Genomic DNA, 26,686 nt, shown 5'->3' on the forward strand with positions numbered 1-26,686 from the left:
TTATCATTCCATCCTCTGTCCATATCTTGGGATGGAGTTCTCATTGCTACCTGAAGAAATCCATGGTATTGGACAATATTAGTAAAATTTTAATTGTTCATGCAGCTGATTTGAGTAAAAATCCTAATATTTTTCCATTAGTTTTAGTTTCATTCCCTTGTCTAATGTAGTATGAAAGGAATTTTATTATCTTTCCTTTCTACTTGGAAATAAGCCTCAGAAACGTTATTTTCATTGTGCAGAAGTAGAGGGCATCCACCAAATGCTGAATATGCCTGGTTCTAGAAGTCATCTCCTATGTTCACAGTTCTTCAGTACATATTCTAGAGATAAGCATGCAATATCTGGTTATGCAAAGATTTCGGCATTATCTACTTATTTTCTACATTATAGTCACCTTTGCAGTTTCTTTGGAAGTATCAGAAATAGAGTGAGGTAACTCCCAATTACTTAAACAACAGATATTAACTCATTAGTCCTATAGTCAAGGTCTGTCACACCAAATTACTAACCACCTTCCTTCCTTTCTCATTTACCACTGTGTCTTCACAAAAAAAAAAAAAAAAAAAAACAGAAAGATTTAATGTCATGACTTTTTCTCATGCTGTGACTTCTGGCTGAAAGTTCTTTCTCTTTCTAGTTTCCAAGTCCATGCTCAAATATCATTATTTTGTATAAGCTTTTGTAGAATAAAATTCTTATTGCAACCTGGCTCTGCCTTGTAGAAATTCTTACTCTTCCCTTTGTTTGTTATTCTATTACAGTGTTACTGATTGTATTGTAATTTGTCTACAGGCCAGCTTCTTCACACCCTCTCATTTCCCAGGAAGTATACCTTTACAGTCTTTCAGGTAGAGATTGTGTCTTTTTCATCCACCATATCCTTAGAACACCTAGTGTTTCAATGAACATTTCCAGATATAACATTTTACACTTCTGGGATATTTAGGAGAAGACTATTACTAAATTATGCTTCAGCCATTTTATTTAGCTGCTTTGTTAGCTTTTGATAATGAAGTCTAAGTGTTTGAAGGAGGAACAGTATATTTGCTGGATCTGAAGCAGGAGGGGCTTAAATTATGGATCAGTCAATCTGATTATTATTTATTGATATCTACCATTTGCCAGACGCTTTTGGGGAATGGTAAATAAGACAGAAAGTGTCTCTCCCCTTTTCTGTCTAATATTTTAATTCAGGGAAGTAAATGTCTAAAGAAATAAATCAGCTGGTTAATTTTAAATAGTGGTTAGTGCTATAAGGGAAATAAACCATGCTAATGTGACAGAGGTGATTGAAGGGTGGGACTGGAGCAAGGGAGGTATATTGCATAAGGTGGTGAGGGAAGGCTTCTGTAAGCTCCTAGAACATTGCAGGTCTTAAATATTTGCTGAGACACAGCTTAGAAGAATCTCATTCAAAGCTGGGATTACTAATAGAGGCTCCCTGACTCCAAAATGCAGGGAACTCTGAACACCACCATGATGAAGCTCAATTATTGATCATACTATAGTGGAATAAAATCACTTTTATGAACCTTGAGAGCTTGTTTGGAGGTTCTAGCAGGGGGCACAGCTACTTGTATACCCTTGGTCAAAGACCAGTCTCCCTCTATTGGGGATGGTTGTCCTCTTCCACTGAGCATGCAGCTTCAGGAAGGAGTCACATGGAGCGGTGAGGGAGGAAGGGGACACTGATTAATGGGGTGACAGATGTTGCAGCCAGGTCACCCTCACATCCAGGAAATCACTTCTTAAAAAGGTATCTATTCAAAGCAGAAAATAGTAAGCAGCCTGGAGCTGAGCCTGAAGTTCTCTTATTAAAGGGCAAATCATAGGGTTTTGATTTTATTATCCTAAACTGGGGATATTAATCCTGCCACAGGTGTAGCCTGGGACTCAGCAGTGTAAAATTATCATCAGGTACTCTGGTACTCCTTCCATGAATAATGGTGCCTTAAAATAAGAAAACTCCATGATAAATTCCAGAAGCTATGTTAGTGCAGTTGCTGAAAATTTACTAAGATCTATTTGAGTAGCTGGCATGAAAATCACTGTGTCCTTGGTGTTTCTGAGTATATTATGTTAACAGTACAATAGGGTATTTTCCACTGTTATTTCCATTATTTGCTCAGTTGTTTTGGCTCTCTCTGGATGAACATTTTGCAATGGGGCTGGAGGTTGTCGTTGGCTGCACTTACCTGAAATTGATTTTTTTAAAATGCCAATAGAGAGCTTGCTTAATGACCAAGAGATCAATTATCCTCATAAATTTCCCTCTGCTCCACTTGTTTTATTACTGTCCATTTTATTTCTAATGGGGCATTTTAATTCTGTTTCGTGTCATACAATCACATGTGTCATATTTACAGACTGTATTTTGTAGAGCTATCTTGATAAAAAGGAGTCAGTAATGCTACTTAATGAATTGAATTCTTAAAATAAATCATCTACCAAGCTGGATTTTCTAAATAGCTTAAGCTACATGCCAGAAGTTCTCTACAAGGTTTTCATGTAAAGCAGTGCTCGCTTACAGGGAAAGAGTGACCCTCAGACTACATTTGCTGACTGCCTAGCTAGACTGCCAAGTATTTTAACATAAAGATTTCACTCTGATGCAATCCCAGACTAAAGAATTTCCAATCAGAAAGGCATGATGCAATATGACTAAATTGGATTCCTAAACTCCTTCCTTTATTGATTTTACTAATAATCTGATTCAGGATGTAGCCAAATTTAGCTACATGCTTGTTGTTACTCCTTGAATCAGAATTTCCTCCATCTGTTTTTGTAGTTCGATGTAAATAACTGGCTTCAAAGCCCAAATTTCCAGGTAACCACCCTTGGTTAAAACAGGTCAACACCTCAGTTCTTGGTATTTTCTGTTTTGAGTTTTTGCTCTACAATCATGTTTCTCCTAGAAAATCTGAGTTATTTCCATCATCTTTACTATTGCAGTTGGGGCATTGCTATCCATTTCATGTCCCAGCTAAATGCCAACTGCTTCACTTCCAAGTGTTCCCTGTCACAGAACCCATGGCTACTCTGTGCTAAATTGGTGGGACTGATTGATAATTTTTGGAACTGTGGTAATGACCATTTTACTGAGTTGTAAACAAAGAAAATGTTTTATTAAAATTATGATAAAGCAGAGACCTATGACTAAATTGACTACCAGACATTATTGATTTGGCTACTATAGCGTGTTAAAACTTGCACATTTTGGACTTCAGCTTCTTTTTTTAGACGAGTAACTAATACTGGACTAGCTCTCCTTCCATACCTAAAAAAACAGTTTGTAAAATGTTGGACAACTGGTAATACAGGAATGTGATCTGTGAGAGAAAAAGACAAAAAATTGTAAACCCTCTGATCACTCCGGTTTTTTGACTAAAGGCACCTTTTAAACTGTGGCACAAAAAGGGGAAAGCCAAAAAAAAGAAATGGTCAGACTGAGCTAAGAAGACAGAAATTGGAGTTCAAGACTGCTGTTGAATCAAACTGCATTTACAGAGAAGACAGCTATATAGAGATGGAATTCTAGAAATCTGCACAGGATTACCTTGAGTCTTTGGCCAAATACAAAGCTACACATATTTCGGGGAACATATTTAAAGGTTAGGCAAAGAATAGCTGGGAACAGAACAACTCTAGCAGAACAAGAAGGGCTGGGAGACAGTTGAGTACAGCCCACTCAGAGTGAAGAGATTTTGTTTAACTCCCCAATATTAATTAGAGACTCCAGATATGACATGTTTTAGAAGTAGGTCCAATCTAATCCTACAGAAAAGGCTATTTCAGACCTACTTTAACAAAGATAAGATGCTTTTAAAAAAGCAAGCAATTATGCAAGTAAATTAATTTCCTGCTAGAACAAAATTTAACACTCTTACAAAATTCAAAACTCAATATTGTAACATCCATAATATCCAGCATATGATTTTTAAAAAGCTAGTTTAAAAAGGTCCATATTAGCTAATAAATAGATAGCTAATCAAAACAGAACAAGGCTTGACAAAAATGGTGGAATTATCAGATAAACACTTAAAAATGAGTATTCTAAATGTATTTGTTCAATTTTTAAAAAGCCATGACCATTGTGAACAGCAAATAGAAAGTATCAATAGGGATCTTCCAATGAAGATATGGAAATTCAAAAGCTGAAAAACATAACTCTGAAATAAAGAAAATGATACAGATTAGACATCACAAAGAAAATGGCCACTGTACATTGAAAACTACACAAACACAGAGTGAGGAAAAGGATGAAAAAGGAAGAAATAAAAATAACGAGAAGTTCAGAGACCTGTGGGGCACTACTAATTGGATAGAAGTGGTCTATCCTAATTTTAATTGGAGTACTAAAAGAAGAGAAAGAGTGAGGGGAGATGCCAGACATATCTGAAGAGAAAATGACTGAAGATTATCCAAATTAAAGGAAAAATATAAACACATAGAAATGAGAAGTTTAATAAACTCTGAGAAACACATACACACACACACAAATACACCACAGGTTATCATAATTTGATTGTTCAAAATCAAAGAAGAAGAGATTATCTTAAATCTGTCAAAGAAAAACATATAACAAATACATAAAGGGCACAAACAACAACAACAACAAAAGAACTGCCCCATTTGCACTATAAATAATATTAGCCAGGAGGCAATGGAATACCGTAAAGCACTGAAAGAGAAAAGAAATGAACTTTCAAGATATCCTGTGAAAATATTGACAAAGGCACCAGAGAAACATAATGAGAAAATAAAAATCTTTCCAGTGAATGGTGCTGGAACAACTGGATATCAGTATGAAAGGGAAACTGATCTTCAATTTCTACTACATACAATTCATGAAAAAAAGAGAAAAGAGATGGATTATAGACCTAAACAAAGGTGAGCCTTCATGACTCTGGGTATTCAAAGCTTTCTTAGGACACAGAAATTAATAATGAATAAAGAAAAAGTTAATAAATTACATCTCATAAAAAACGAGAACCTCTGCTCATTAAAATACACCACTAAAAAACAAACTGTCATGCAACAGACTGGGAAAAAGTATTTTTCCATGTGTCTGACAAAGGACTGGCATCCAGGACAGATGAAGAACTGCTAAGGTTCAATAATAAAATACAAACTATTTATAAAATGAACAAAATGTTTGAACAGTCACATCAAAAAAGACATACAGATGGCCAATAAGCACATGAAGAAGTAAGTGCTCAGTATTTTGTGAGATCAGGGAAATAGAGAATAAAACTACAATGAGATACCACCATATACTCACCATAATTGCCAAAACAAAGAAGGCTGACAACATCAAATCCTTAAGATGTGAATATGTTGACTGTGGAATATAGAATGATATAGCCACTTGGGGAAAAAAAAAAAAAGTCTAGCAGCTTCTAATAAAACTAAATCAGTAATTCCACTCATAGGTATTCATCTCAGAGAAGTAAAAACAGAAGTCCACTAAGAAGTTTGGATAAGAATGTTCACAGAAGCTTTATTCAAAAGACCCCAAAACTGATAACAACCCAAATGTTTACCACCCAAAGACTGAATAAACATATCATTCTGCATTCTTAAACAAAACAAAAATAAAAACAAAACAAAACCACTCCATGGCAAACAAAAAATGCCTGATACATACAACAGCATGGATGAATATCAAGAACATTTGCTGAGTGAAAGTACACTTATACAACAGTGCATTTTGTATGGATCCCCGAAGTTCTAGAATATAAAACAATAACCTATTCTAAAAAGAAAATAAAAACAGTTGTATTGTTGGGGGAGGTGGGGAAGGTGGGGGTAGAAGAAATTGACTTATAAGGGGAAGAATGTTATTCTCTGGTGATGGCAATAGTCTATGTTTTAATAGAATATTAGGTAATGCATGTATATGCATTTCTCATTATTGAATGGTACACTTGAATTATGTAATTTGTTACTCTATGCAAATTTTACCTGAAAAAGAAAACTACAAATAAATATTAAAATATTGATAATGATAAGGAGCTTAAATGTTTACTGAGATCAGCATCTACTTTGAAATGTGTCAGGAAACAAGATGGATTGATAAACTGGTAGAAGAATGAACAGATATGTGACAAAGCAAAGATAACAAAATGTTAATGGTAAAAACCAGGTAGGGTGTATGAGTGCTCACTGTGTAATTTCTCAAAATCTTTCATATATTTGAAAACTTTCTTAGTCATGTTTTGAAATATAAAAATTAAAATGAAATAAGACATTTTCAGATTCAAACAAAACTGAGAGAATTTGTCACTAGCAGATGTACATCACCAGAAACATTAAATAGTTCTTCAGATTAAAATGTTGCCAAGAATGGATAGTATCAGACAAAAAAGGTAAGCAAATAAATTTTTAAAAAAGTATCAGTTTTTAACTTCTTAGAAGAGAGTTATTTAAAGCCAAACTGTCACAATATATTGTGGCACACCGTAATACATGCAAAACCAAAATGTATTATAGCACAACACAAAGGATGGGAGGAAAGAAATGGAAATATGCTATGATAAGTTTCTCATAAAATATGTAAAGTGATTAATTCAAGATAAACTGATAAGTTGAAGAAAAATATTATAAACTCTAGAGGAAACAAAACCAAACAAGCCTAAAACAAAGAGGAAGAGCCAAAAGTCCAAAAAGGTGATAAAATAAAATACAATGAAAATACCATTTAATCTAAAGGAGATAAAGAACAGATAAACAGGTAGACAAATACCAAGATGGTAAACTTAAAGGCAGTAATAATAATTATGTCAAAGAAAAATGGATTAAACATTCAAGTTAAAAGGCAGAAATGATCAGATTGGATCCAATACGCAATCATATGCTGTAAATATGTGATATATATTAAATATAAAATATAGGTATAAAAGTATAAAGACACCGATAGGTAAAATTAAAAAATGGAAAAAACATATAGTAATTATAAGAAAGCTGGAATGGCTATATTCATATTAGACACAGGGTATTAGCAGAAAAAAAAAGACTTCACAATTTAAGAGTCAATTAATCAAAATGACATATCAATCCTAAATAAGTCTGTACTAAATATTACAGCTCCAAAATACATGAAACAAATACTGGCCGAACTGAAGAAAGAATTGGAAAAATCCACATTATATGTAAAGATTTCAACACCATTCTCTCTTTCAATAACCGAATAACAAAGTATATGAAAATTCAAATGGATTTTCATATATAATGTAGTAAAATGATTTGGAAAATTCCAAATGGCTGTAAATTAATTAACACATGTCTAAATAACCCTTAGGTCGAAAAGAAATAAAAAGAGAAATTAGAAAATATTGGCTGGGCACGGTGGCTCACGCCTGTAACCCCAGCACTTTGGGAGGCTGAGGCGAGTGGATCACAAGGTTGGAAGATCGAGACCAACCTGGCCAACATGGTGAAAGCCCATCTTTACTAAAAATACAAAAAAATTAGCTGGATGTGGTGATGCGTGCCTATAGTCCCAGCTACTCTGGAGGCTAAGGCAGGAGCATTGCTTGAACCCAGGAGGCAGAGACTGCAGTGAGCCGAGATCACGCCACTGCACTACAGCCTGGGCGGCAGTGTGAGACGCCATCTCAAAAAAACAAAAATTGAACTTAATAAAAACTCAACATTTCAACATTTGTTGGATTTAGTTAAAATAATCCTATGAGGAAAATTCATAGCTCAGAATGCTGATATTGGAAAAGAAGAATTACTTAAATATCAATGGTACAGGTTATATTTTAGGATGATTGACAAAAAAGAAAATGAAATGCAAAGTATGCAAAAAGAGGAAAATAAGTATAAGAATGAAGTGAATAAAACAAAATTTGTGAACAATAAAGTCAATAAAAATATGTTCATTGAAACAATTAGCAAAATTGGAAAACTCTTATCATGATTGATAAAGAACACAAAAAGGCAAAACACAAATTACTAATATCAGGAGTGACAGTGGAGCATCACTAAAAATCCTACAGACATTAAAAGGATAATAGGAAATAACCTAAAGAAAAGTATGCCGATAATGGGACAACTGAGATGAAATGGAAAAAAATGCCTTAAACCAAAACTCCCACAAAATGAAACAGAAAATCTGAATAACTAAAAAGGGCACTGAATTCATAATTAAAAGCTTTCCCAAAAAGAAAGCAACAGGCCCAGATAGTTATATGAGTAATTTGTTTGAGCAATAAATAATACCAGTTTTATTCACAGGTTTTCCTATAGCCACAAAAGAGGGGGCGTTATCCAGCTTATGTAATGAGACCAGCATAACACAGACATTAGTCAAAGCATTACAAAGAAAAGAATACCACAAACCAATATTCTTCATGAACAAAAGTATGAACAAAATTTGGTGAAATTCCATCTCTATTAAAAAAAATACAAAAAAAAAATTAGCAGGTGTGGTGGTGGGCACCTGTAATCACAACTACTCAGGAGGCTGAAGTGAGAGAATCAGAATCATTTGAACCTGGGAGGTGGAGGTGCAGTGAGCTGAGATCACGCCACTGCACTCCAGCCTGGACAACAAAAGCAAAACTGTCAAAAAAAAAAAAAAAAATTTAACATGAACAAAAATCTGTGACAAAATATTAGCAAATAAAATTCAGTAATATATAAAAATGACAATAAATCATGATAATACAAGGGTTTATTCTGAACATGCAATTTCAAAATCATTACGTATAAATCATCACACTGACAGACTGAAAAAGAAAAACCATACAATCTCAATAGATCCAGGTAAGAATTCAACAAAACTCAACACACTCATTAAAAAAAAAAAGTTCTCAGCAAACTAAAAATGGAAAGCTAATTGCTTATGAAAATAAAGGTCATCTACAAAAAAAAAATCCTACAAATGACATCACAATATATAAAAACTGAATGCTTGCCCTCTAAATTTGGAAACAATACGAAGATGGCTACTCTCATAACTTCTACAGAACATTGAACTGGAGGTCCAAAAGTGTGAAATGAACAGTAAAAAGTGATTAAAGTTATGACATTTAAAAAGGAAGAAGTAAAAATCTGTTTTTTTTTTTTAATGGGTGACACAATCAAGCATATGAAAAATCCTAAGAAATGAAACAAACACCACCCTAAAGTTCAAAAGACCAAGATCAATATATAAAAATTAATTAATTGCATTTTCAATGAACATCTGGAAAATGAAAATTTAAAAAGTACTGTAACAGGCTGGGCATGCTGGCTCAGGCCTGTAATCCCAGCACTTTGGGAGGCTGAGGTGGGTGGGTCGTCTGAGGTCAGGAGTTCAAGACAAGCCTGGCCAACATGGTGAAACCCCATCTCTACTAAAATTATAAAAATTAGCTGGCGTTGTGATGGGAACCTGTAATTCCAGCTACTCTGGAGGCTGAGGCAAGAGAGTCACTTGAACTGGGAGGTGGAGGTTGCAGTGAACTGAGATCATGACACTGCACTCCAGCCTGAGTGACAGTAAGGCTGTCTTAAAAATAAATAAAAAAATAAAAAGTACTATTACAATATCACCAAAACCAAAATATTTAGGCATACATTTAGCAATATATATGCAAGACCTATACACTCAAATCTAAAAAAAATACTAAAAAAAATTAAGATCTAAATAAATGGACAGATGTATTGTGTTAATGGATTGGAAAAGTCAGTATTGTTAAGATTTCAACTTTACCCAGACTGATTTATAAATTAAATACAATCCCAAACAAAACCTCACCATCTCGGCTCCTGCAACCTCCACCTCCCGGGTTCAAGTGATTCTCCTGCCTCAGCCTCTTGAGTGGCTGGGATTACAGGTGCCTGCCACTAAGCCCAGCTATTTTTTGTATTTTTAGTAGAGATGGTTCCACCACGTTAGCCAGGAATCAAACTCCTGACCTTGTGATTCACATGCCTTGGCCTCCCAAAGTGCTGGGATTATAGGCATATTCATTTGACAATAAGTTGTGAATTTAGGTCACCTTCCATAATTGTTCTCCAGGATATACGCCTCAGAAGACCATCCCCACAAAAAGCTCCATACTTAGGAAATATGGAGTCAAATACATATGAAAACATCCTGCCACTATAATTCAATTTCCTGCAGATATTCCTATCAAATATTCACATATTAAATACTCTAATGGGGCCTAACTAAAGTAACTTGGTTGATTTTGCTTACCAGACATGAATGACACTTATTTGACTATAAAAGTCTTTGTCAAATAACACTTACGAAAATCTTATGGAAATAATGAGTTAATATTTATTGAGCATTTAATATATAGGTATATATGCCAATAACTGTTCTGAGCACTTTAAAACAACCTTATGAGGTAGTGGTATCATTGTGCCTACTTTAAATATAAAGAAATTGAGGCTCAGAGAGATTTACTTTTCACAGAGTTAGAATGTGCAGAAATGAGATTTTCAACACAGGTGTTCTGACTCTAGAGTATAATTATGCAATGCAGGAGAATCCTGATTCTTAGCATTGTTCCCAGGAACTCAATTTGGGAAACTACCTTACATCATGTACTTCAGTCCTTCCTTTCACCCTGGCTTCTGAGGAGCAGAAGCAATGAATTACCTTGAATCAATCCACTAATACTTCATAAGAGGCATATACATGTCAGGCCTTTGCTTTTTCAATTGTAATGAAAGGTTGAGGTGAATCCTATTTTTAATCAGCTTTAAAAGAGCATTAAATCTCATTGCAAAATGTAACAATTATGTGCTATCTTTTTCACTTTTGAATAAATATTAAACACTCTGTCAGACACTAGGAGCCAGGATGATTCTGAATGATCTGATTGCATGTGTGATAAGTCATCATTATTTTTCTCAAGAACATTGAAAACATCCTTGAAGGGATTTTCTGGGATTCCGTGTTAGGTGAGAGACACAAAGAAAATTTTAGACACAGTCTGTTTTAGGACCAGCACTTCTCACAAGGAGGCTTTATACTTTTCATTTATTGTAGAATGAAATAGTAATATCAACATAGAAATCATGTTTGTATCATTTAAAATCATAATTTAAATGATTTTTATTTTAGCAATTGTGGAAACTGGTATATTATAAACTGCTTAAATATTGATACAAAGTATTTAAAATGATAGTATTATAATTATTTATTTTTTCTGAGGATAAACATTTAATACTTTAATTAATTAATTGCATACAATTAGATGGCTGCTATTAATAATGTTTCACAATTACAGATAATGCTTCTAAGAATATTAAAAGATATATAATTCTCTTTGTTATTTGTTCAGGAAAAAATCCAAATGTATTAGGTCAGATGATGCAATATTTTTTATGACTCTTGAACTCTGCCATGATTGATTTTTAAAAGGGTCTTAATAATTCAATATGTGGCTCTAACACTTTTTCTTTTCTGGCTTTTTATATATATATATATACACACATATATATGTGTGTGTGTGTGTGTGTGTCTGTATTTTATTGAACTTTAGGTTCTGGGGTACATGTGAAGAACATGCAGGATGGTTGCATAGGTGCATACATGGCAATGTGATTTGCTGCCTCCATCCCCATCACCTATATCTTGCATTTCTCCTCATGTTAGCCCTCCCCAACTCCCTATCCCCCACTGTCCCTCCCCTAGTCCCTCGCAACAGACTCCAGTGTGTGATACTCCCCTTCCTGTGTCTATGTGTTCTCATTGTTCAACACCCACCTATGAGTTAAGAACATGCGGTGTTTGATTTTCTGTTCTTGTGTCAGTTTGCTGAGAATGATGGTTTCCAGGTTCATCCATGTTCCTACAAAGGACATGAACTCATCATTTATGGCTGCATAGTATTCCATTGTGTATATGTGCCATATTTTCCCTGTCCAGTCTATCATTGATGGGCATTTGGGTTGGTTCCAGGTCTTTGCTATTGTAAACAGTGCCACAATGAACATATGTGTGCATGTGTCTTTATAATAGAACGATTTACAATCCCTTGGATATATAACCAGTAATGGGATTGCTGGGTTAAATGGAATTGCTATTTCTAGGTCCTTGAGGAAGTGCCACACTGTCTTCCACAATGGTTGAACTAATTTATACTCCCACCAACAGTGTAAAAGTGTTCCTATTTCTCCACATCATCTCTAGCATCTGTTGTCTCCAGATTTTTTAATGATCGCCATTCTAACTGGTGTGAGATGGTATCTAAAAGTGGTTTTGATTTGCATTTCTCTAATGACCAGTGATGATGAGCATTTTTTCATATGTTTGTTGGCCTTATATATGTCTTCTTTTGAAAAGTGTCTGTTCATATCCTTTGCCCTCTTTTGTATGGGCTTGTTTTTTTCTTGTAAATCTCTTAATTCTCTGTAGATTCTGGATATTAGCCCTTTGTCAGAAGGGTAGATTGCAAAATTTTTTTCCCATTATGTTGGTTGCCGGTTCACTCTAATGATTGTTTCTTTTGCTGTGTGGAAGCTCTGGGGTTTAATTAGATCCCATTTGTCCATTTTGGCTTTTGTTGCCAATGCTTTTGGTGTTTTAGTCGTGAAGTCCTTGCCTATGCCTATGTCCTGAATGGTTTTTGCCTAGGTTTTCTTCTAGGGTTTTTATGGCATTAGGTCTTATGTTAAAGTCTTTAATCCATCTGGAGTTAATTTTAGTGTAAGGTGTTACGAAGGGGTTCAATTTCTGTTTTCTGCACATGGCTAGGAGAACCACAAACCACTGCTCAAGGAAGTAAGAGAGGACACAAACAGATGGAAAAACATTCCATGCTCATGGTTAGGAAAAATCAACATTGTGAAAATGGCCATACTGGCCTAAGTAATTTATAGATTGAATGCTATACCCATCAAGCCTACCTATGACCCTCTTCACAGAACTGGAAAAAACCCCCTTAAACTTCATATGGAACCAAAAGAGAGCCCACATAGCCAAGTCAGTTCTACCACTTTTTTATATCATTGGTAGCTTTCAATATTTTCTTTGTTTTTAATTTTTCATAATTGTACAGACACAAAATTTTGTCTTATTGTAATCATGTGGATTTTTCAAGCTACATTTGGGCATTAAGGTACTAACAGTATCAGAAATAATATTTTGAGTATCTTTACATCGATGGGAACTTTCATATTTTTCATTTAATTCTGATTTACTACTGTGGGTTAGATGCCGTTGGGCTAGGTGCTAGAGCTCTCTTGTTCTCAATTTCTCCTTTTGTCCTTATTCATCACACTGTTACATTTGGAGTTCAGACCGTCATCACTGAGTGCATCTATTACCTTTCTGCTTCACCTTGGCTGCTTTGGCAACTTCGCCTTTGGTGCTTCTAGCATGACAGACATAGTTGCGCTTGAGATCCTCAGAGGTAACTTTCTTGATGCTCAAGATCTGAGTTCTTGTTTCATCTTCCGTTCTACTGTGACTTATACTAGACATAGAGGGAAGAAAATCAAAGCATTTGAGAATGACTGGAGAGCTACGGACTGTGTATGAACCAGACAAGTAAGCAACCACAGACCCCCACAACAGGCTAGGGTGAGGAAGGTTGATAAATTGAGCTGCCTGTCATGCAGTGATTACAAAGTATTAATGGTAGGATTCTAATACTATACTATACCATCTATACTACACACCATCCCATTGTCTAGATTGAATCCCAATACCGGCTTCTTTTTATAGATTTCTCTTCAAAACTAAATGTTTCTTTTGCTTAAACTTCTGAGGAAGAATGCTGTATCAGTTTAAAGAGAAGCTTCTGGGGCTAGGTTCATTTGAGTTTTTATCCAGGATTTGTCAATTTCTGGCTATATATTTTGGGTGAGATAACTAATCTTTCCACGTCTTACGTTCCTCTTTTGGAAAGACGAAAGTTGTAATGCCCACACAGTGCCTTATATGTGTTAATTTATTCAGGAATTCTGAAGACTGAATGTGCTAAGGCATGAATATTAGAATAATGCTTAATAAATATTCATGTAGGCCATTATTGTTATCCCATTGGAATAGCTGATGCATTTCAGTGATTCCCAAAGTATGGATTCTGAAGACAGGTAGAATATTTTGGTCAGAAATCTGAAATCTCCTGGTTAAATCCTAACATATAAAAAGGGGAAGCAGTTATGAACAAATAAACTTTGTAAAAATAAATATATCCAACTCTCAGGGAATCAGAGATCAAATGCTTTGGGTCTCAGATCAAAATTTAAAATCCCTTTGAACTCCTTTGCTCATCGTGTTGAAAAATCTCTCTGCTACAGTTGACTGCCATCTAGGTTCTCTTCTTGATTAGGCTTATTGTCAGGTATGAGAATTTGGTTAAGGGCTCTGATTGGTTTAGCTTAAGCTTAACTCCACTGCTATCCTATGAACACCGAGTAAGTTTCAATAGCAGCAAAGTGGAACAACATGACTTTCCTTATTATTTATTCATTATTATTATGAGAATGGGCTGCATTTGTCATGTAGCTGACCAGCTGCAAATTTTTAATTATTGTAGTTTTAATTATTGTACCAAACAATTCCTGTTTGGTAATGGTATGCTTCATTTACTGTGTAATCTTCTGTCTTCAAAGATTCACACTTTCCCCTTTGCCAAACCCCCTAAATAGTCAGGTTTATTTAGGAATAAAATATTATTTTATTTTATGAGTGGGTTATATTACTACCCAAATAAAATAAAATTTCAAGTACACAAATATATTTAGTTAATATTAAAAAAATAACTAATTATAAATGTAACTATAGGTTATGTGAGTTAAGAAAGAGGAGGAGAGAGGAAATACATGCTCACTGAAACGCAAAAAACAAAACATAATTACCTGAGACAAAAATACATAGGCCCAGTCACTAGGATCAAGAAAAGGAAAAACACAACTACACTGATAGGTTTCCAAATATCCACAACCCTCGACTGTGGCCTTTTTATTCATGTAAGATATGTATTCCCCCTACTTCCATGTGGGTATCATAATGTGTGAATCTTACTGGGCTTAAGGCAATAAGGCGCATGCCCTGTGGACAATCTGATGAAGATGCTCAGCCTCAGAACATTCTAATTCAATTCTCTACTGGTCATCAGGCAGCATCTGTTCCTTGCAGTCCAGTAGCCCGATTTTGGGATGCAGCCACCAAAAATTCGAAAATCTTGTCGACTTTTGTTAGTGATAGGGAAAAATGAGAATTTTTATTTCCATTGACTAGAACAGACATCCGAGATCATTAGGTTGAGAAACAAAGGTTAGTCACTCCCTTGCCTGCCCCCGTGGATACCTTTCGTTAATGGTTACATCAACAGTGATGTCATCAGGTTTTTTTCCATCAATGGTCCACCAAACCTCATTGCGAGAATCTATCAGAAAACTAAAATAGACTGTGCAGGGGATGAGTAGCTCCTCCCCTGAAAAAAACAAAACAACAAAAAAAACAAAGACGAAGTTAACCCATCAGTATTTATCCTTCACATGGCTATATTGGTTCTACTTTCTGGCTAATGAGAAGCTATGAATTACGTGTACCTGAAACCCTGCTTATGAGTAATTTTCTAGTTGACTTCAATAAGGTAATGTACCATACTTCATTTCAAAAGAAACAAACAAAACCAAATAAAGAAGGCCATCAACTTTGTATGAAACTACCAGAGTGGCCATTTTTTTTTCAATATAATCTAAATACATTCTAAAATGATGATATTTGTTTAAAAGTCTCTGACTTTTTTAAACAAAAAAAGGTGTGGTATCTCACACCTGTAATCCTAGCAGTTTGGGAGGCCGAGATGGGTGGATCACTTGTAGTCAGGAGTCTGAGACCAGCCTGGCCAACATGGTGAAACCCTGTCTCTACTAAAAATACAAAAATTAGAAGGGCATGGTGACACATGCCTGTAATCCCAGCTAGTCGGGAGGCTGAAGCAGGTGAACTGCTTGAACCTAGGAGGTGGAGGTTTCAGTGAGCCGAGATTGTGCCACTCCACTACAATCTGGCAATAGAGTAAGACTCCTTCTCAAAAAAATAAAAAGTCTCTGACAATATCCTTTTTAGCCCTAGACCTCCATAGACTGCTCTTCTCCTTTGTTATTTTCCTCATGAAGGGTAACTAAGGACGGGTTCTCCTTATTGTCTGTCCTTTATTGAATCCAGGTGCATTCAATAAATTTTAACATAAGTTAAAACTAGAGAATTCTATGCTATCCTTCTGAGATGGAACATGAGCTTAGGGAGATCCCTAGGCAGAAAACAGCAGTAACAGCTGCGACAGCAGCAGCAACATACTTACTAAGAACTTTGTACAAGTTATCGTACCAAATATTTATATTTATTAATAGACTTATTTAAACTTATAAAAGCACTATAAGGTATTTTTTTAATCTATGTCTAACAAATGTAAAAACTGAAGCTTAAGGATGCTAAATGATCTTCCTAGGTTAAATTATTAATAAGTAAAGGGCCAGGATTTGACCTAGACTGACCTTCCCTCCCAGTTTGCCCAGAACAGTTCTGCTTTATGCCTGCTTTCCTGTTGAGCTATATTAATAGGTAGTGGCTATGTTTACTCACAGAAAGTGTCCTGCTCGCCCTAATTTGAACTTAGGCTTATCTGACTGAATGGCCATACTCTATCTGCCCTCCCAATGCAACTGTTCTTAGGTCTTTCCCCTCCAGTTTTCCCTATCTGTATGTCACTAAGAAGATAAAGGAGACATGGATTCAACAGTCTTTCTGTAGCACAATTTGACAGGTACAGAAATATATTTATGTTAGTAATAAGGGTTTACCCTGACAGCAGGAAGAGTATTCATATGAATATATGAAGCCATAACTAATTCTAGGAAATTCAGCCTCTTACCGTGTTCTCTGTGTTTCACAAAGTAAGTCATATTTTCAAACTTGTCTTAATTTTTTGGTATTGTTCTCTATCTATGCTGATTACTATTATCTTTTTTTTTTCTGAGTAAAATCAAATTTCTATGCCAACATATATAACACAAGATCACTTGTATCTTTATTATTGTTTGTTGAGATAAATTATTCATACCAGGAAAAATGTCATATTTAAAATCTCAAAATAGTTTTGGCACAAGTCAAATCTCATTCTGTTAAGTCCCTGAGCTCTCTCTCTCTTTTTTTTTTTTTTTTGAATCAGCATCTTCCCTAGCCACCCCAGCCCCCTTGCTCCAGAATGCTTTGCTGCCTGCCCTGATGTCACAGCTACTTTTACTCCTACTCATGTTAATTTTAGATAAACATTTAATGTTATAGCCTTTCTTGCTAACTGTGCTCTGCAGAAACCATGCAGCTTTTCTGACATGAAGACTTAGCGCCCCTGCTCCAAAAAGAAATCTATACATTTTTTTTCTGAGGCTTATTGACAAGAGGAACCAAATAGAAATAATACGGATGCATAAAATGTTCCCTAAGATTGCCTATAATGGTCAGTGTTTTAAGCTTTAGGCCTCAGGTGCTCATCCAAACGCTGGATGGCAAAGAGGTCCACATCCATGTTCCACATCCATGTTAAACTTTCTGGCAAACAAATGGTGCTTGTGCAGCATCCAGTTCAAGTCATCAGCTGCAAAAATGCACAGCGAGCACATGAGGCTCCACTGCAGTGTGGGTAGGTGCACCCTCAGAAACAGCACGCTCAAGTTACTGCCAGTTGACCAGTCTAGCAACTGCATGCATGTCAGAGAAGTTGTGCTTATGGCTTAAGGCAAGTGAGCTGAAGACTTCAAGGATCCTTTAGATAGTGGCCCAGAGATACTCATCGGGGCTGTATGTGTCTTGCAGCGACTCCATAGGCTTTTTGATTTTTTTTCATTCTGTCATATATCCCGCTTACTCCCTACTGACCACAAAATATAGGTACTGCCTGAAAAAAGAGGTGTTTAGAGTGGAGGATCCATTTTGACAGTTCCCGTGTCTGTCAGCTTTCCATTAACAACTACAGACTGCTTTCTCTACCTTTCTTTTTTATTGAATGGCATCCTCTGAGTTGTTTTCACCCATTAACAACTGACTATTATCTTTAGCACATTTTAGACAGATGCTCTTTTATACCTCTGTGAAAGCTGTCAGAGTCAAAATAGAGTCACTTGTGCCACATTCTAACGAAAAGGAGTTGAAAGGTCATTTAAAAGGGGCCCTCAAACACACAGACCTATTATAAAAACTGGCACAAGGACTCTGAGAACCACTATATTGTACAAAGGCCAGCGCGATCCTTACACAAATAATGTTTCTGTGAGGAGGTCTGACCACCAATTGCCAGTCAAGCTTGGACTGATGTTACCCTGTTACTGATTCTTATAACCAAGGATAATTATTTCAAAACAACTTATGTAATCTTCCTCACTATGCCTTTCAAAGCTGTTACATTCCTATGCTTACTGGGTATGACTGTGATCCCAACATGGGATGCCATAGCATGCATATTCTTGGACTGCTATCTGCAATTCATTCCTGAATAAATCCTTTTCTTTTTGGAGAGCTATTATCTTTGTTATGTGGATCTATTGTAAGTGATACCACATAGAAAATAATAAAATTTTCTATAGTTTCCTATTCACTGAACTATGGGAGGCTTTGAGTCAAAAGAACAACATGGGGGTGAGGTGGCTCGTGCCTGTAATCCCAGCACTTTGGGAGGCTGAGGAGGGTGGATCATGAGGTCAAGAGATCAAGACTATCCTGACCAACATGGTGAAACCCCGTCTCTACTAAAAACACAAAAATTAGCTGGGCATGGTGGTGCACATCTGTAATCCCAGCTACTGGGGAGGCTGAAGCAGGAGAATTGCTTGAACCCGGGAAGTGGAGGTTGCAGTGAGCCAAGATCACACCACTTCATTCCAGCCTGATAACAGAGCAAGACTCTGTCTTAAAAAAAAAAAAAAAAAAGAATAACACATTATCTGTTATTTGGTCAGTTATAAATTATTTTTGTCTAGAATAAAAAATACTAAAACCAAAAGAAGAACAGTAAGCATTCAATAGTGTTCTCAAACAACGTCTACTAGTTTTATCAGTTGTTACCTATTATATTCACAGTCTTGCCTCCAAGATTCACCACTGACCTTTCATAGTGGAGTAGGAGCTTGAAGGATATTTGAATCTTGTGCTCATGTTGCAGCTTTGGCAAACCAAAGCCCTGTGCAAGCTAAAGTTTGCATCAAACAGAAATCACTAATCAGCAGAGTAAGATGGCTAGCAGTGTGAGAAGGGAGCAGACACCAAGAGTGAAGCAAAAAATTCTTGAGCTGCCCATGAGATCAGTGAAGTAACTGTTCTCAAGAGCTGCCTTGGTTTCTGGCATTTCAGTTTGCAAATCATGTGTTTCTTTATGACAGTTGTCTATTTTCTGCATTAACTTAAATGACATTTCATTCCTTGTAATTAAGAGAATCTAAGTGAAATTCAGAGACATAGCTGTAATTACCTGGTTCTTTCTCATAGACCACATGATCATTAGGTGAATGGATCACGGGGGGGCCTGCATTTTTTGGAGAGCCTGTGGTAGAGGAAATGAAAAAGGGAGATGATGTTAAATCACATAGCCTTATTCAAAAATCTGCTCTTCTCTGAACCTGGCCTAACTTCCTGGCATAGTTTGTCAATTGTTTTAGAGAAGGCCTATAGTCCAATACATACTCAATTACTATATTTCATTCATTTAAAACAAGCAAAGTATGAAATAAAGGAAATACAGATTTGATGTCTGCCCCTAGTTCTCGACATGGGCTCCTAAAACCCTTGTGATTTTCTGTGAGATAGAGGTAACAGGAGCATCTTTCATTTTAATTTTGTTCTTACTCCCAAATTCCTAATATAAGGGCTTCTAAGACCTTTGGAATCTCTAGAGTAATGTGTGTCTTTTTATATGCTAATGACATGACTGGTGACTAGGGCTCCTATATAGCTTCTGGATGACTGCTAGTAGCCAGAAAGATCATAGATTATTAACTCAATCTCCAGCCTTTACCCATTCCTGGAAGTTTGAGAGTGTGACTGAAGTTTCCAGTCCTTTTACTTAATAATGCCTATGTGATGGAACCTGCATAAAAACCCAAAACAGTGAGGTCTGGAGGGCTTCTGGGCTAGTGAGGACATCCACAAACTGGGAGGGTGCAGCCCTGAACTCAGGACCCTTCCAGACCTCACCCTATGTATCACTTCATCTGGATGTTCATTTGAATCCTTTACAATATCTTTTATAGTAACCCAGTAAGTGTAAGTAAAAGGTTGTCCTGAGTTTTGTGAGCCATTACAGCAAATCACAGAACCTGAGGAGGAAGTGGTGGGAATCCTCAGTGTGTAGCCAACTCAGACAGAATTGTGGGTAACCTGGGAACCCACTGCTTGTGACTGGAATCTAAAGTAGGGGGTGGGGCAGTATTGTAGGAATGAGTCCTTTACCTGTGGGGTCTGTGCTAACTCCGGATAGCTGGTGTCAAATTGAATTAACATGTAGGACATATAGTTAATGTCCTCAGAAAAGGTGAGAATTACTTGGTGTAGAAAAGTCACACATTTTGAGCATAGAAAAAAATAGCTTTTACTTTACAAAGAAACAAATAAAATATACTAAATAGCCTCCATGTTTCAGGTCAGATTGCTTAACCAGTGTTGCTTTTCAAAGCTTACGTGAGATAGAGGTCTTATGTTGTATAATAACTGATTGCTTTCATGCCTTAATGAGTTGTTTCTTCTCTCTAGGTTTCTTCACATTACCCAGAGTATCTAGTATGGAACCTGGTTAAGGAAGTATTACACTAATGAGTAAATAGATGGAAAATTCACAATCATGATGTTAAGGCTGGCACATTACTCTACTTGATGACTAGTTATCAGTTGAATATTCATTTATGAGATTGCTGCCCTTTATAATATTTAATACTCCAAAACTTAAAATAACATATTGAATAGAGTTGTTAGTGTTATCTTCCAAAGTATGGGCTCCAAAGATTTAATAACCAAGTTCTAATGCTGATTTGGCCATATACTAACCATATAAATATACAAAAGTAAAGTTACTTGTTTTTTCCTAATTTTTGAAAAGCTAAGTTTTTGTAACTCTAAAATGTGGATAATTAAAACTCACATCACAGTTTCATTATGAGAAATAAACTAAGTAATATTTATTAATGAAATGCTACTGGTATATAATAAATACTCAATACTTCACAGCTTTGAAACAACAAATTGCATTGCTTGAAAGTTGAGAAAGAAACTCGCAATGCTCAGATGCGTGTCAATTTTTATATCTATTAATTAGAGTGACCATGTATGCTTATTCCCAACTTCCCCAAAATGTGTACATTTAAGTACATATATTAGAAGCAACCGCCAAGGTGAATATAAGGTTATATTATTCATTTGACTTTTAGAATTTAGTCTGTTTTTTTCTTATGAATTAATCCCCAGCTAAGCATTATTTAGAAAGTAAGCAGAAAAAGAAGAGAAGTGATTACAACATTGTTTGAATACTATGTGAACTATATTAAAGCCTTTTTGTAGGTAACTTACACTAAATCTGACATCAGACCATTAGAAAAAGCCCTGAACATAGACATGGGATTTAGAATTACTTCTTCAAGTTACTCACTGAGTGTCTCTAAACAGGTTACTTCCTGTCAGTCAGCCTAATTTTCCATCTATTAAAAGACAGGGTATGACAAAATATTACCCAGATATGCTATCTTTTTTAATACAGTGGACACAGTGGTATCTAGGGCTCATCCCCAAAAGCCACATATCCAGACACGATTTTTCTTTATTTCTGGGTTTGCTAGGAGTTTGTCAACTCTTTCTAAGAATCACCGTTTCTCACCCCCATTCTCTTACTGCAAAATAATGGTTGAACATTATTGCCAGCAAATACCTTCAGCAATAGCTACGGCAGTTTCAGTATATAGAAACACAGAGTTTACTTAATCCATGTAAAACATTCTTTTGACAAAAACATTACCTACCATTCACCAATTCTTTATTGCTTGCCTAAAACTGCATTAACACAATATGAATATTATTTCTAATATTCTCAGTCAATTTTAGCTGTAAAGTACAGATAAAGACACAGACCTTGTTCAAAGTCATGTTTCTAATAAGTGGCAGTGATAAAATTTGAACACAGATCTGTCTGGTACTTCCTTCCCTCCCCAAACTACCTTTACTTCATTCATTCATTCATTCACATAGTCATTCAGTTGACCCAGAGTAACTGAACGCTTACTATGTGCATGGAATGGGTAAAGGCTCTAGAGACAGTGCTGTAAACAAAAAACATGAATCTCTTTTCTTATACTATTTACATACTAGTGTGTAAAAAAGTATTAAAAACCATAATAAGATGAGCACATACTTGTTATGTGTTCTGAATACTGATCATGCTTACCTACTATCTTTACAGTCAGAGTCCTGGTGAGATGAAATGTACGTCCATTTTCTGGATATGTGACAACACATGTGTAATTTCCATTATTTGAAATTAAGGCAATAAGAAAACTCAAGTTCATATCTTCAGGTACTACATTATGAAAATTCTGTATTTTATTACAGCCCTAGAAAAAGTAAAAAAATCAAATTTTACTTTTCAGACACATACATAGAAAATATACAAACAACACATGCGCAGTCACATCTAATTTTGCACAGAACACCTAAATATTCATGCTGCAGTTTTAATAAAACTGTTTTGGTCAAGTATTTGATAAGATTTCTGCAAAGAATAAATGAAATACATGCCATTATCTTCTCTGATCATGAGAAATTAAAATTCTAAACTAAAATGTGACTTTAAAAACACAGGCTTCCTGTCTCAGGATCAAATTCTGGGCATCCTATGTTGACAGTAAAGCAAAGTCACAGTTTTGAAATAATGACTAAGGATTTAGTAAGCAATTCTTTTTCTTTTTGTAATATTTTTTCACTGATTATATTAATTTGGGAATCCAGTCATTCTGTTTGATAATCCAGGCCTCAATTTAGATGTTTGATTTTGGCATTCTTAATCGCCCTGTTGTTTCTCTGATCAGATATTTCCAAACTATTTGTTTTGTGTTTTCCTTTTACTTTACACCATTTTCTTTTCTTTTTTTTTTTTTTTTTTTTGAGATGGAATCTTGCTCTGTCACCCAGGTGGGAGTGCAGTGGTGGCATCTCAGCTCACTGCAACCCCTGCCTCCAGGGTTCAAGCAATTCTCCTGCCTCAGCCTCCTGAGTATCTGGGACTATAGTTACATGCCACCATGCCTGGCTAATTTTTGTATTTTCCATAGAGAAGGGGTTTCACCATGCTGTCCAGGCTGGTCTTGAACTCTTGACCTCGTGATCTACCCACCTCAGCCTCCCAAACTGCTGAGATTACAGGCATGAGCCACTGACTTTATCCCATTTTTATAATTGAGTATCACAGATTTCAGAATCTAAAAACGAAATATCTTTACGGGTCTATCAAGGCCTAGGAATGTATTTCTGCTTCTAATTCACATTTTCATGAATTGTTGACATTTAAAATTGTGAAATTGAACTATCTCATTCAACATAACTAGAATCCTATTTCGAATCCTCAGTCTCACTATTTGGCTAAATTATTACTTTTTGCAATTTTTAAGAAAAAAATCAATACATCATCTGTGACAAAAATACATGTTGAACATTTAGTGTTAGAAAAGATTTGTTTTTGTTTTAAATATCAATAAGTCACCTATGACAAAAAGATTAGGTTATCTCTAAGGCTTTTTACATCTTTAAATTTCTGGGGGTCTACTACTAGCCTGTAATTTCAATTTTTTATATTCACATATTTCATCTTCAATGTTTGTATGATTCAGGTTTTCTTCAATTACTGGAGCATGTATTTTGAAATATGACAGTTATACAGAGGCACATTTTGTAATGTTTTGTCACAGGAAATGCTTATTTTAAGAACAGCATTGAACTTCCACTTCATGGAAAAGATCATCAAGAGGAAGCTGCTATAAGCTCAGGTAACATATTTTTTCAACGCAGCTTCTCCTGTAAGAAGTAAGATAAGCAATACTTCTACGCACCGTCATATCAGCAAATGATTTCAATATCCTTAGGTTGCCACAAAGGATAAGGTCTCAATGGCCTGTATTCTTATAATAAGTTTATGTCAGATTTGGTTTGAATTGAGCTTACAGTATCAATAGGACTCTTTTATTTTTGTGATACTTTTCATTTAAACAGTCCAAAGGTATTTTCTCCTCGTTTGTTAGCTTAGCTGTTCTTAAATCCCTGCTAAGTAGACAGATCAAACTAAACATGCTGTAGTTTTATAGACAGAAAAAAATGAGACAGATATTCTAGATAACACAGTAGAGAGCTGAAATTCAGTTTTCCAGACAGCTGAATAACAGTCTTTCACCAGCTTCTTAACTAAGAATGAACACCCCTCCTCAGCAATGAGTTAAGGCTATAAAAACTATACTAAGACAGGCACTTAACATGTACTCTGTCTCATCCGATCCTATTCCAAACATGTCAAGTTTGTAATGCTTTTACCTCCATTTTATAGATGAATGAACAAAGCCTAGAAAAGTTAAGTAACTGTCAATGTCATACCACTAGACGGTGTTAAAGCTGCAATTTGAATTTAGTTCTACTTGTTTCAAAGTCCTTGCTTTTAATTTCACCTGATACGGTCTCTTCATTCTATACAGTAGCCCTGAACCTGTGCTACGCCTGGAGTCAGCCCGAGTGAAAAGTGTGATGTGGCTCCACCCCTTACACCATTGATTCCTGCAATCAGTGGTAAACTGAAGAAGCCCACTTTTGAGGATGCGAAGTCAATTATTGTTATTGAACTTGTCAACAGTATTTCTTTAAGAATGTGATGAAAGAAACTTTTTATAGCTATTTCAAAACTACTAGGCCTAAAACATTTTAGAAATAAAGGGAGTATTTTACATTCTAAGTAATATGCATGGTGAGGATAATTCAGGATATTGTCACACTAATGTCAATTAACATTAACTTATTGTGTCTGGTTAGTTTTCTCCTTCTTATGAGCAACTCGGCCTCTAGACCCTTCAACACATGTACCTGAGACACACAGCATAATTATAAATGTAATAAATAATTACATAATAAACTATTAACTATTAAACATAATAAACTGTTGCTAAAATAAATGCTGAAAATGTTATGCTGATCTCAAAACCATTTATTTGGAATCCAGAAGAAAACAAACTTCAATAAAGATTTAGATTTCCCCCAAGAATAGGAAACAGGCTTTAAAATATAAGAAATGAGTTAACAGTAAGAGACTTTCCACATGAAGCAAACACTTGTCTGACTAGAAAACAAACACATCCTTCAAGTTGACCCATTTGTTCCTCATTCTGAATTCAAAAGAGAGAAGTTAAATAGAAGACTGATTTTTCAACCATGTCTTGGTTGCTGTGGCAACAGACCACAACATATAGGTAAAGAACAACACAAGAAAGGACTCTGGGATCTTTCAACTGAAATGAATCATGTGGGGAGAGGAAGGGTGCCGTGGAAGAATGGCATGACGAAGTAAGAACAAGTGTTTCCATTCAATAAACCTACAATATGTAAAGAACTGCATGAGGGCATGAAAACGGAAAAGACACAATTGTAACTTACAGTTATTCACAGTCTAATGGAGGATTGCAACAAAGCAATAAAAATTATATGGAGACCTGCACTTAACATGTATTCTGTGTCATTTTATCCTTATTCCAAACATGTAAAACTTGCGATGCTTTTACCTCCATTTTATAGATGAATGAACAAGGCTTAGACGAGTTAAGTAACCATCAATGTCATACCACTAGATGGCCTTAAAGCTGGAATTTGAATTCACATCTACTTGTTGCAGAGGGCTTGTTTTTAATTTCACCTGATACTGTCTCTTCATGTTATACAGTAGCCCTGAACCTGTGTCAATGCCTGGGGCCAGCCTAAGTGAAAAGTGTGATGTGGCCCTACCACTTAAAACAGGCTAATTTCTGCAATCAGTGTAAGAGAAATGTGAAATGCAATCACAATAATAATAAAGACAAGATATGAATGAAGTACTATCAAAGGACAGAGCAGGTGATTTATATGGCCTGATGCGGCCTGAAGGCCTCATAACTTTTGAATTTGGATTTGTCTTCAAGTTATGCATCTTGAGTCCTCAGAGGCCCTAAACCACAATAAAAGGCATTTATGGGCAAGGGAGTGTGGAATAAAAACAAAACAACTGAGAAAAACTTAATGAAGAAGAAAGATTTGGGCTGGTTCTTGAAGGATAAGCAGAATATTAACATCTATTGACGAAGAAGACAGACACAGGAAATAGACACATCAGGAGCAAGAAAAGGTATGAAGAACTCACCTGTATTGTCTTAGCTTTTTTCCCCTCCCTATTAGGACTTAAACTACAATATTATAATGTTCTGTTTTTATGCAGAGTTCCTTCTTTGCAAAATTAAATTGCATGAGGGCCAGTGGAGGGTAATAAGTTCCATATCTGCATGGTCAGAAACTTGCTCAATACTTGGTGCTTGGTAAACGCTTGATACATTAGTGTTGCCTGATCAAAGGTATGAATGAGAAAAACCAAGACACAAAAGGCATGGAGTTGAGAGCTTGTAGAGTGTATAAGTGCCGATGAGTATTTTGAATCTAAGACATTGAGTGGTGGGTTGTAGGATGAAAAGG

General features: G+C 35.6%; 1 protein-coding gene across 8 annotated transcripts in view; it reads right to left on the reverse strand.

Moving 5' to 3' along the window:
• The window catches only part of IL1RAP (interleukin 1 receptor accessory protein), a 150,213-nt gene that overhangs the window by 19,665 nt on the left and 103,862 nt on the right, over window positions 1–26,686 (reverse strand). For all 8 annotated transcript variants that reach the window (XR_004275137.1, XM_032298250.1, XM_032298251.1 and 5 more), the window contains 4 exons: window positions 22,386–22,551; window positions 19,431–19,502; window positions 15,269–15,395; window positions 13,279–13,427 (listed from right to left, as the gene is read on the reverse strand). Coding sequence is in view for 7 of the 8 variants with exons in the window: in XM_032298250.1 (XP_032154141.1) it covers window positions 13,279–13,427; window positions 15,269–15,395; window positions 19,431–19,502; window positions 22,386–22,551 (514 nt within the window). In the remaining variant the exon portion in view is untranslated. The remainder of the gene's footprint in view (window positions 1–13,278; window positions 13,428–15,268; window positions 15,396–19,430; window positions 19,503–22,385; window positions 22,552–26,686) is intronic.

The sequence above is a fragment of the Sapajus apella genome, unplaced genomic scaffold (genome assembly GCF_009761245.1).
Source record: "Sapajus apella isolate SASKATOON/1434 unplaced genomic scaffold, GSC_monkey_1.0 scaffold38, whole genome shotgun sequence".
NCBI lineage: Eukaryota > Metazoa > Chordata > Mammalia > Primates > Cebidae > Sapajus > Sapajus apella.